The sequence below is a fragment of the Carex rostrata genome, chromosome 1 (genome assembly GCF_964058835.1).
Source record: "Carex rostrata chromosome 1, lpCarRost1.2, whole genome shotgun sequence".
NCBI lineage: Eukaryota > Viridiplantae > Streptophyta > Magnoliopsida > Poales > Cyperaceae > Carex > Carex rostrata.
The window spans coordinates 354578-366777 of NC_135918.1; the positions used below are offsets into that span (position 1 = coordinate 354578).

The 12200-nt window shown below is 36.9% G+C and overlaps 2 protein-coding genes across 2 annotated transcripts; both read right to left on the reverse strand.

Moving 5' to 3' along the window:
* Positions 1-2807: 2807 nt before the first annotated feature.
* Positions 2808-3750, reverse strand: LOC144546646 (uncharacterized). The gene is made up of 2 exons (XM_078295211.1): positions 3173-3750; positions 2808-3101 (listed from the first exon to the last, which is right to left on the reverse strand). The coding sequence occupies exons 1-2, from the start codon at positions 3720-3722 to the stop codon at positions 2917-2919; spliced, it is 735 nt and encodes a 244-aa protein (XP_078151337.1). The 5' UTR covers positions 3723-3750; the 3' UTR covers positions 2808-2916.
* Positions 3751-3769: 19 nt separating this feature from the next.
* On the reverse strand, positions 3770-6423 carry LOC144564159 (uncharacterized). Its single transcript, XM_078313701.1, has 4 exons — positions 6248-6423; positions 4091-6070; positions 3814-3989; positions 3770-3773 (listed from the first exon to the last, which is right to left on the reverse strand). The coding sequence occupies exons 2-4, from the start codon at positions 6053-6055 to the stop codon at positions 3770-3772; spliced, it is 2145 nt and encodes a 714-aa protein (XP_078169827.1). The 5' UTR covers positions 6056-6070; positions 6248-6423.
* Positions 6424-12200: the final 5777 nt, after the last annotated feature.

Consider the following 12200-nt stretch of genomic DNA (forward strand, 5'->3'; position numbering starts at 1 on the left):
AATAACACGATTTGAGTCTCATAAATTTATAATAAATACAGGACGATGGCTTACTTATGGTGAGGCACCGCAGGTCTGAGATTCCGTTTGTTCCCCATTCGCTGATGACCCAATGCCTCTTGCAGCTTGGGTTGTATCAGATTGCCATGATGCCACAGAGTAATATCAATCCGTATCTGATGCACGGTCTAGCGGAGAGATGGCGACCTGAGACGCATACATTTCATCTCCCGCCTGGGGAGATGACAGTCACCCTCGGTGATGTGAGCGCATTGTGGGGATTGCCTATCGATGGCGAGCCCATAGGTGGCGTCTCAGACCATCCAGACCTGCAGAGGATGATACCGGAGTTGTTAGGGTGTCATCCGAATCAGCTACAGAAGAAGTTCAACAAGAAGAAGGGGGAGGAGGAAGAGGCCCGGTCTTCTGCTTACTGTATTTCTCTGAGATCACTCCGGGCTCACTTCTTCCAGAATCAGAATCAGATATTCCCTGAGACAGACGATGTTGAGGCGGTCAGGAGGTACCATTACGCTTTTCAATATTGTTAATATTGTTCATATTCGTAATCTCAATAATTTCAATGTTTTATATTGATTGTTTCATGTTGCAGGTATATTAGGGCTTTTGTGCTGGATCTGTGCGGTGCCGTCATGTTCGTGGACTCTAGCGGTGATTCGGTCCCGATTATGTTTCTCTCATTGCTGAGGGACCTTGATAAGCCTAAGAGGTGGAACTGGGGTGGAGCCGTTCTCGCCCATTTATACAGATCCCTGTGTCACGCTTGTTTGGTAAGTCTGTACTAATTTTGTTGTTACTTTAAAGTTGAAAATTCATACCGAGTTCATATTTACAGTTAAAATTTCAGGTGAAGAACAAGCAGATTCAAGGGCCACTTCTTCTACTCCAGCATTGGTCGTGGTCACATCTGCCCATATGTCGGCCAGATATACCACATCCACCTCCCCGTTGGAGAGTTCCAGACCCAGACAGATGCCCCGCATATGCTGCTATATGGGGCAGGGATCACGACTACCAGGAGACGGGCAAGGGGGTTTCTTATGTCCGGGGTCAACTCCAGATGCTCCGACATTGTAACATCGATTGGTTCCCGTATCGTGCATTTTATCGTAGCGGTCTTCTGAGTCGGTTGACATTGGAGCAGAGACCACTCTCGTTTTATCAGGGACCGTTAGTTTGTTACTGGATAGTGGAGTACCATTATCCCGATCGGGTGTCCCGACAGTTCGGCTTGGATGCCTTCATCCCGGAGTACCCGCTGATTGGTCAGGATGAGACGGACAGGTTCCACAAGTAAGTACTATCGTCAAAGGAACAAATATCGTTATCACTTTACTATTGTCATTTTAATTTCGTTTCTGGACTTTCTAATTAATTGTACTTGCAGAACGACTCACTGCAAGCCCAAAGTCGACTGGAGGCAGCGTTTCAGCTTGGAGTACGACTGGGCTGGACATCCGGAGCAGCACTTATGGAGTCCGCCATCTCCTGAGTCAGTGCCTGTAGGTCCCGGACGTTTGAGATATGAGGTCTGGTACCAGAGACACGGCATGCCGTCAGTCTACCTTACAGGCCATTACGGCGACACCCTTCGACGTAGACTGATGGAGGATTCATCTAGGAGTTTCTTGCCTTGGGGTCCGATCCATGCTCGTGCGGTAAGTACAACTGAAATATACTTTAATTAAAAATTGCAAGTTTTAATTACTTATTGTTGTCATAATCATGATGATATGTTGTGTGCAGTTACTGGCAGCTGTGAGAGGGGTTGGACACAGTTTGGTCTGCATGGCGAGGGATGCTTGGCGAGCCATAGGATGCCAAATGCTCGAGCACACGGCACCAGTCGTGGAGGTAGGCGGTTGGGAAGGCCGCCTCATTGGCATGATGCGCGATGCTGGAGAGAACATCAATTGGCGGGAGGCGATCAAGACTACCAGGCGAAATCCGGATGAGCCACCAGTCCCTATCTACGCCTCCGAGATGCCGCCACCTCCTGCAGGTGATTACAATTTAATATTACAAGTAGGACACACATAATCATTTCATTTTCCTCGAATTCTCGGTTCTAATTAAGTTAACTTTCAATTATGCAGCTGATGACTCAGGTTGGGCATTCCACGAGTGGATTCTGAATACCCAAGGATGGGACGCTTACTACAATAAATATGGAGTTCCGGTGGAGATTGGCCCGGTATGTCAGCTTTCTACATTCTATAGCAGAGTTTTTTTTGTATATATTAGATCTGACCTTATTTAAATTTAGGATGGAGTACCTGCTCGGCAAGACCCCCTCGGTTTTAGCACGAACGACCTTCCCTGTGAGGATACAGATGACGAGGTGATTGCCTCTTCGAGACCGAGATACAGAGATACGATGCAGCACGACTATGAGTCTGGTGGGAGTGCATCTCAGACCACAGATGGATTTGTATCTGCATTATTTGGCGCACCGCCTCCTGCCACCTATGCACCTAGCTGGGCTGAGGATCCATGGGAGATGCGTACGCAGACCACCGATTCCAGATCAGTCATTCCATTTGATCCATGGGGAGCCGATACGGGTACGCCGTACATGTATACACAGGGCCCGGGGGAGGTTATCTCTGAATTAATTATTGAATATGGGTACGCCGATACGGGTACGCCGATACGGGTACGCCGTACATGTTTCTTGATGTATTTTATCATCTTGTCAGACAATTTATCAGTTATCTCTGAATTAATTATTGAATATGCTAGATAATATAACTGTAGTTCGGAAGTAGTCTAACATAGTCTAACAAGTAAAGTCCACGAATACAATTAAAGTTCAATGATACAACTGAAGTTCACCAATATTCATAAGTTAGTTCAAACCAAACAAAATAAGTTCTCCCAAGCAAAATAATAAGTTCATCTTTCACGACGTCGGAATAGACCCAATAGACGGGAAGATTTTCTGGTGCCAGCTGCAGGTGCAGCAGTACTTGTAGACCCTTGGCTACTAGATGATTGGGTCGCAGGAGGTGGTTGTCTTCTACCAGTTGCTTCAGCAACAACTCTCGCATTTTCTCTTTCATTGTGTTCGTTTATGGCATCTGAACATAACAACAGAGTTCAGTTATCAATATAATAAAAACATAAATTAATTCTGAAAAATGCTACCTACCTGCCCTGCGCCTGTCAGAAACGGAACGGCGAGCCTGATTTCCCGATGGCCTCCTACCACCCATCTCGTCCATGGTCATTATAGCACGTTTGTGTCTCCTCCTCCCCTTCCTTATCCATCCTTCTGAAGGGAGTATTCTATCACCGACATACGCAGGCCACTCATGCTGGTTGGGATAAGAATGGAAAGATCCACCCCAAGTAGAAGCAAGGTAATCGGTACGATACATGTCGGCGACATAGTGATCCTCGCAGAAGTTTCTCACTCGGCATACCGCCATCACGTGACTACAAGGTATTCCAGCTAGTTGGGGTCCTTGGCATGTACAGGTCACCTCTCTTGCCTCTCCGAATTGCACTACGTACTTGAAAGCCCTCTTCACAAACTCCATAGTGCCATCTGGTCTACGGCTGGAAGGAACGTACTCATTTGGATTGTGCACTTCGAATTCTGTACCGTCATTACCCATCGGGATCACGGTCATAGTTGCACCTTTATTCCTGTGTTTTTTTAGTTTCTCCTCCACCCTTGTTGAAAATGACTGGTTCATCCTTATTAATTCTGCGGCCTTAGCACGCCGTTCCTGAAACCATGTATTTAACTTGTAGAAAGTGTCTTCTACAACTGCAGCCACCGGCAACGTCCGGCTCTCCTTGAAGACTGCATTCAGCGATTCAGAGCCGTTGGTGGTCATAATTCCCCAACGGTAACCTCCATCACGTGCTTGAAATATTTTCTCGTATGCTGGTGGCTCTTGGACATCTCTGGGGTTATTTTTGCCCACCTTCATTAAGTACAGATTTGCTTTCGGCATATACTACATATAAATAAGGAAATAAAATAATATAAGTAAACAATTAAAATAAAAATATGTTAACAAAGTACAATAAGACATGTAAACAATCAACAAACACATACCTTTGCAAATTCTCTACTCATCTCTTCCACCCTTCTTGGCTTCTTCTTTTTGCAATTACGTCTGAATGTTTCTAGGACCCAGCTATTGTTTCCGGTTGCCTTGCTAAGGTTCTCCGCAACGTGTTGCATACACAACCTGTGCACACACTCGCCAGTATGTGTTGACCAACCGTATTCTTCATGATCAAAAACATATTTTATTCCTTTGTGCTGGTCTGATATTACAGAGAAAAACTTTGTTGGCCCAACCACCCGTCTTCTTAAAAATTGCATAAAGAATCCCCAGTTCTCACCATCCTCTTTCCGAACAATTGCAAACGCCAAAGGCAACAGCTGGTTCTCAGCATCATATGCACATGCTATCAGTAGCCTCCCCTCGTAACGGCCAGACATGAAGCATGCATCAATGCTGATAACGGGTCTGATGAATGGCACAGCTTGGATACAAGGACCAAAAGCCCATGCAATGCCCTTGAATTGTTGAACTCCCTCTATTAGTACTCCATTCTTATCATAAATGGGGCCATGCCACCGCTGAAATACAGTGCCGGGATTTGTACTTGCCATAGCCTGGAGCAATGGTGTCAGATAGTTGTATGAATCCTTCCAACTACCGAATATTCTGCAAATCGCAAGTTCACGACCTCTCCACAACCTGTTATATTTTGGGATTACATGTATGTATTTGTGTCTGACGGCCATAGCCACCGCCTTGATGCTCATCGATGGGTCCAACTTAATGTCTGCCTCAATTGCATCGGCAATTAGTGATGCTGTCAGGTTTGAATGGTCTGTCCTTGTGGACGCAGACTTGCATGTATGAGGTGGTTCACACTTTTTAATTATCCATGCTTCCCCCGAACCCGCAGGGGTTGCATAAAGGCGAAACTCACAACGAGGGGCATTTTTGCATATCACAACCAATCTTTTTGATTCTCTTTTTTCTAATATACATTCCCAGTTGCCGTGAACGTGAGTCTCATAGATTTTCTTTACAAGTTCATCTATGTTGGTATAGACTTGCCCTGGGGCAAGTTCACGATTGTATACAACACGAGGACCAAAGAAACTAATGTCAGCCTCTTCAAAAGCTGTGGTATCGTTGAATGTGGCGACAGGATGCCTATTCCCTCGACCCCTGATTGGGAATTTTTCTTCCCTGGACAAACCTGGTACATTTGCATCACCATCTGATAAGTCATCAGATTCCCAAATTCCTTGGTATTCATCTCCGGTTTCCATTTCTCTTTCCGGTATGGCATCAATAGCATCAACATCAATATTAGTATCATTTGGATTAACGGATAACTGTATCGGTAATGACTCTGGTATAGCTGGAAATGTAGGGATTATGGGTGTCTGTCTGGGCGGTGGTGGTGGTGGTGGTACAACTTCAGTAAACTCACGGGAGTTATGGTACCCCGGGTTGTCATAACAGGGACTGTGGTACCCCTGGTTGTCATGAGGGGAGTGGTGGTACCCCTGACTGTCATGAGGGGAGTGGTGGTACCCCTGGCTGTCATGAGGGGAGTGGTGGTACCCCTGGCTGTCATAAGCCGAATTGTCATAACCTGAAGGTCCAGCAGGGGGAGCCCTAGAAGGTCCAGCCCCAGCCGCACTAAAAGGTCTAGCCCCGGCCTGGGGAACCCTCCTGGAATATAAGTCTATCATAGCGACCCCCCTAGACTCAAATTGTTGGTACACAGCCTTCCACAACTCCTCATCTGTTATAGGAAAACTCACAAAGTAAGGTCTACCCGCCCCAGCCCGTTGTGTGTCAATTCGGGTAGCCAATTCTAATTCATACCGGTCGGGGTTCACACCAGTCTTTTCATATACTAGTTGCTTAAGTTCAATAAATGTGGTTCTTTCATTAACCTGCAAGCCGAATGAGGCATCTTTCGAGTAATACACGCCATCTGCACCCTTAATTAGCCTACCGCCCACGTACAGTGCAACCAGCATTTTGTCCTTAACAAACTACATTTAAAAAAAAACATTCATAAGAATTACAGTATAATAGATTCATTATTTTTTGGAATTTAAAAGTTAATTATAATATTACTTAAAGCCTAATTTATAGTTTTTACAGACTGCGGGTATAATAATTATTAATTAAAAATTAAACATAAAATAATTAAATAAAAAATAATATACCTGTAGCAATCGCCTCTAAATCGCTTAAAATCGCTTCAAAATCGCTCTCTCTTTCTTCTCTGTGGTTTAATAAATGATACTGTGCTAGAGAGACAGCAGACAGAGCTGCTATATGGCAGCATAGTGGACCGCCCCAATTACCGGCGGTCTGGTCCCTACTGGACCGCCCAGGGTCCTGGCGGTCTGGTATGGAATCGGACCGCCCCAATTACCGGCGGTCTGGTCAGATTTAAAAAAAAAAAAATTGTCAGGTTATTATTGTAAAAATGTTTTTTTTTTTGGGTATTAATAAAAATGGCCGTCATTTGTGCAAGGATTTACACTCATTAAAAATAAAATCTGTACAAACATTTACGAATTTAATTTTTAGAAAAGCGTGAACCATACACAGATAAATATCATTAATAAAACGTGATGTATATTCTTTCCGATTTTTTTAAAAATACCCAAAAAAATAATTATTTTATTAAAAATAACCAGGTTTTGGATGGAATTTTAAAAATACCCAGGTCGCAGATTTTTTCTGCGCTCCGGAATTTTTATTCCGGGCCGCAGAAACAATTTGCGCCCTGAAATTTTTTTTTTTTTTTTTTTTTAGAATTTTTTATTCCGAGCGCAGATTTTTTCTGCGCTCCGGATTTTTTTTTTTTTTTTTTTTTTTTTTTTTTAGTTTGGAGAAAAAAATCCATCATGTATATGTATATATATGTATATCTATGTATATGTATCTGTATGTATATGTATGTATATGTATGTATATGTGTATATGTATGTATATGTATATGTATATGTATATATATGTATATGTATATGTATATGTATATGTATATATATGTATATGTATATATGTGTATATAATATATGTATGACTCATTTTTTTTTATAATATATGTATAATATATGTATATGTATATAATATTTATGTTTATGTATATGTATATAATATTTATGTTTATGTATATGTATATAATATTTATGTTTATGTATATGTATATGTAGATGTATATGTATATTTTTTTTTAATTTTTTTTTTAGAGTTTGGAGAAAGAAAATATCCATGGTCTGATATGTATATGTATATGTATATGTATATGTATATGTATATGTATATGTATATGTATATGTATATGTATATGTATATGTATATGTATATGTATATGTATATGTATATGTATATGTATATGTATATGTATATGTATATGTATATGTATATGTATATGTATATGTATATGCATATGCATATGTATATGTATATGCATATGCATATGTATATGTATATGTATATGCATATGTATATGCATATGTATATGCATATGCATATGTATATGCATATGCATATGCATATGCATATGCATATGTATATGCATATGCATATGCATATGCATATGCATATGTATATGCATATGCATATGCATATGCATGTATATGTATAATATATGTATATGTATATATGTGTATATAATATATGTGTATACATATACATAAACATAAATATTATATACATATACATATACATATACATAAACATAAATATTATATACATATACATATACATAAATATTATATACATGTATATTTATATATATGTGTGTGTATATATGTATATTTATATATACATATATTTGTATATTTATATATACATATATTTGTATATTTATATATACATATATATATACATATATACATATATACATACATATACATATACATACATATACATATACATCTACATCTACATATACATATACATATATATACATATACATAATGGATTTTTTTTTCTCCAAACTCCAAACTCTAAAAAAAAAAAAAAAAAAAAAAAAAAAAAAAAAAAATCCGGAGCGCAGAAATAATCTGCGCTCGGAATAAAAAATTCTAAAAAAAAAAAAAAAAATTTCGGGGCGCAAATTTTTTCTGCGGCCTGGGTATTTTTAAAATTCCACCGAAAACCTGGTTATTTTTAATAAAATAATTATTTTTTTGAGTATTTTTAAAAAAATCGGATATTCTTTACTTTGTTTTTTTCCAGTCTGAGACCTTTTTTTAAAAATTATTTTTTATGCTTTGATATACATAAATTTATGCTTTTGAGTGTGGATTTGCTTTTTCAAATTTTTGACTAGCAAATTTCACATCATGACGCGTGAGTAGTGGATTTGTTTTTTCAAACTTTGCCGCGACTTTTAAAGCTCCCAAAATCTTTTGTCGCAAAGAAAAAAAAGAGAAAAAATGTTTCTGTCCACTGGGTTTTGTCCACCATTTGTCCACAACCTTATCAACTTCCGTCTAAGTATCTTTTAACGGAAATCCAAATTATAAAATCACGACAGAAAGCGATATCACCTCTCGCCTCTCATCTCTCCTCTCTCTCACCTCTCTACCGACGGCTGCAACAGCAACGAGAGTGGATAAGAAAGAGATGATCGGATTTGATCAGAAGAATAATCTGGATCGGCCGCGACGGCAACGAAATCGTAATTGTTGTTTTTTTGTATTTACCTTCTCTGATTTATTTTTCCTTTGCAATGTCGATTTTAAATGAGATTACTGATTCGGTCTCATTTTTTATACATGATCGCAATGGAACCTTCAATCGTGGAGTGCAATCGAATAGAGGTTGTTTTTGTTGAAGAGCACAACAAAATTCAAATCTAGTAAGTTATTTCTGTTGAATTTGTTGTTTTCGTTGTATGCAGTAACAGATCTAGCATTTCAAATGAAATCTGGAGGAAAGAGATGGTAGAGAGGCGATATGGAGTATTGATCTGTTAATTTTACTGTATTGCCCCGTTAATTTTACAGTATTCATTTTGTCATTTTACAATATTTATCTTGTGAAAATCTGGAGGATATAGATGATAGAGAGGTGATATGGAATATTAATCTATTAATTTTACAGTATTGCCTTGTTAATTTTACAGTATTCATCTTGTCATTTTACACTATTCATCTTGTGGAAATCTGAAAGAAATAGATGATTTGTTAATTTTACAGTATTTATCTTGTAACTTTATAGTATTCATCTTGTAATTTTACAATATTCATCTTGTAAAAATCTGGAGAAAATAGATGATAGAGAGGCTTCTTACTCATCCGAACAATGAACACAAGAGGTTTCTAATGTAAAAGTTATTTGTCCATAGTTTTTTTGTTGCTATTATGCTATTCTGAATGTTGCAGTGAATATGTTTATCTTGTGTTGAACAGATGTTGTTTGTGGTGAACATATGTTGTTTTGTGGTGAACAGATTTTTTGTGTGATGATAGATGTATGTATAGATTTAGCAATTTTAGAGTATACATGGTATTATTTTATGGTTTATATTTTGCAATTTTACAGTATATATGATTCTTTGTAGGTTGTAGTTTAAACTGAAATGTAGCATTTGTTACATTTTATCTTACAGTATGGATGGTATTATTTTATGGTTTAGTTTTAGAAATTTTACAGTATACAAGATTCAATTGAAAATTTACAGTATTATGTCAAAATTTTACAGTATACAAGATTCAATTGAAAATTTATAGTATTATTTGAAAATTTTACAGTATACAAGATTCAATTTTACAGTATACAAGATATAATTGAAAATTCTACTGTATACAATATTCAATTTTACAGTTCTGCTGATTCAATTTTACAGTATACAAGATTCAATTGTAAATTTTACTATGTAGAAGATTCACTTTTACAGTATACAAGATTCAATTGTACAGTATACAAGATTCAATTGAAAAATTTACTGTATACAAGATTCAATTTTATAGTATACAAGATTCAATTTTACAGTATACAAGATTCAACCCAGTGCGGACGCTAATAATTAACTCTAACTGCCAATAACTGTAATTTCCGAAAGTACAGTTTGAAAATACATTTATTTTGTCCTATTGTGCAAGTTGCAATCTTTTTCTAACTATCATGGGACCACTTCAAATAGTTGCTAGATATTTTGTGATTAATTGATATATTTTATGTGATATATTGTATAATTATACAGCATGTAGAAGTAATTTTACAGTATTCGCGCAAGTCAAAGCTATGGACAAATGGTGGACAAAAGGATGTGGACAATTAGACGCTTCCATTTTGCTTGTTCGCTTCAAGATACGTGCTGATCTAGTGTGCACAGATGTTAAAGCGTATCGGATAACAGATGAACAATTTGAGTCTGATGGGCGTTTTATGTTTTTAATAAAGGAGAAAATTGTGCCCATGTCACTCCAAAACCTCTAATTTTGAAAAATGTCACTCTAAAGTTTGAGTTCATGCCAATGCCATTATAAACTTGATTTATTCCTAATTTTGCCACAACTACATTATTAGTCTTAAAAATAAAATAAAATAATAACAATGACAAAAATAGCCTTCTCAAAAATCATGAACCCTAGCCTTCCCTTCGTGATTCCTTTCTTGTGCTTCTCTCCCGTGCTTCTCTTCCTGTGCTTCGCTTAAAACACAATTGGCCAGTCGGATTGGAAAATCGCTCATTTCTCGGATCTGATTGTGAGCTTCCAATGTTTAGATTTTGTAGATCATGGTAGATTGAATAAAAAAAGGCAAAGAAGCACATTTAAAACCACGAGGACCTAGTGATTTTTCAGGATCTATTTGAAAGACTTCTAATTTAGTTCAGGATCCTAACCAGGTATTTTAATAGGGCAGTGCTATATTGAGATCTTAATTTATAACCCTCTTCAATTTTTTTCATCCATTTTTAGGCTGATTTGTCTTTGTTTAGCTCTGTGAATTTATACATAGGAACTGTATTGTACATAATGTACAACAAATAATTCTATCAGATAAAATTTACCTTCAAGCTTTAATTCTATTTACTGGCATGATTAACCGTGCAATAACTCAATAAAGGAACACACAAAAAAATATTAATATATTATTTAAGTTATAGTGCAGACTTAGACACATCAAATATTTATCTTATCAAGAAAAAACATGATACAAGATGAGGCATCTTATAAAAAATAAAAAGAGAAATTGAATCTAATGGATAAAAATGTCAATGATATGGCATCGCTAAAAAAATTGATAGCTTAATACACTCTTTATGAAGTATCAATTAAAAATCAAGTTCTGGTGTTTCTCCATGCTGGTACCAGTTGTATCAGAACACCCCTCTTGTACTGGTACAGGTTATTATCTTTATTGGTAAACTTAGGACCTATCTGTGAATTCTAAGAAATTGTCATCCTTTTAATAAAAGTTTTGAATAGTATGGTACCAAAAACTACAAAAAAAAAATTTATTTTTGAGCTTTATGAATTATGATGAAAATGAAATTATTGGTTAATGATAAACCTAAAACTTGAAAAAATGAAATTATTGATTAATTATTGGTTAATCATCCTTTTCTTAAGTAGCTAGGACTCAGAAATTTGATACCACTTAAAATTGAAACTAAAATTTAAGTTAACATACAAACAGATGGTTCCTATGAATTGTTTTCACAAAAAATTAATTAACTAGAGTAAAAGGTTCCTCGGTAAGCAAAAAGAAAAAGTAAACAAGGCTTTAAATACAGAAGAGAAGAGAAGAGAGGAGGCAGGAATCGGCTGTGGCTCTAACTGTGCATTCATTTTAACTGAGGGGTATAATCGGAAATACAGAAATACATATTTCAAAACATAATTTTTCATATTATTTTTAATAAAAATAGTATTAGAATGGCAAAATTAGGAATAAATCAACTTTATAATGGCATTGCCATGAACTCAAACTTTGGAGTGACATTTTTCAAAATTAGAGGTTTTGGAGTGGCATGGGTACAATTTTCCTTTAACAAAGAGTAAAATGGGTATTTAAAAATTTAAAATGAGTTTAATATAAAAGACAATAAAATGGGTAAATTTGTAAGTTTTTAAAATTTATAGGGAGATATACGTAATTTGAAAGTTTTTGAGGGGTACACGTGAAATTCCCCCTAAAATTTTTTGT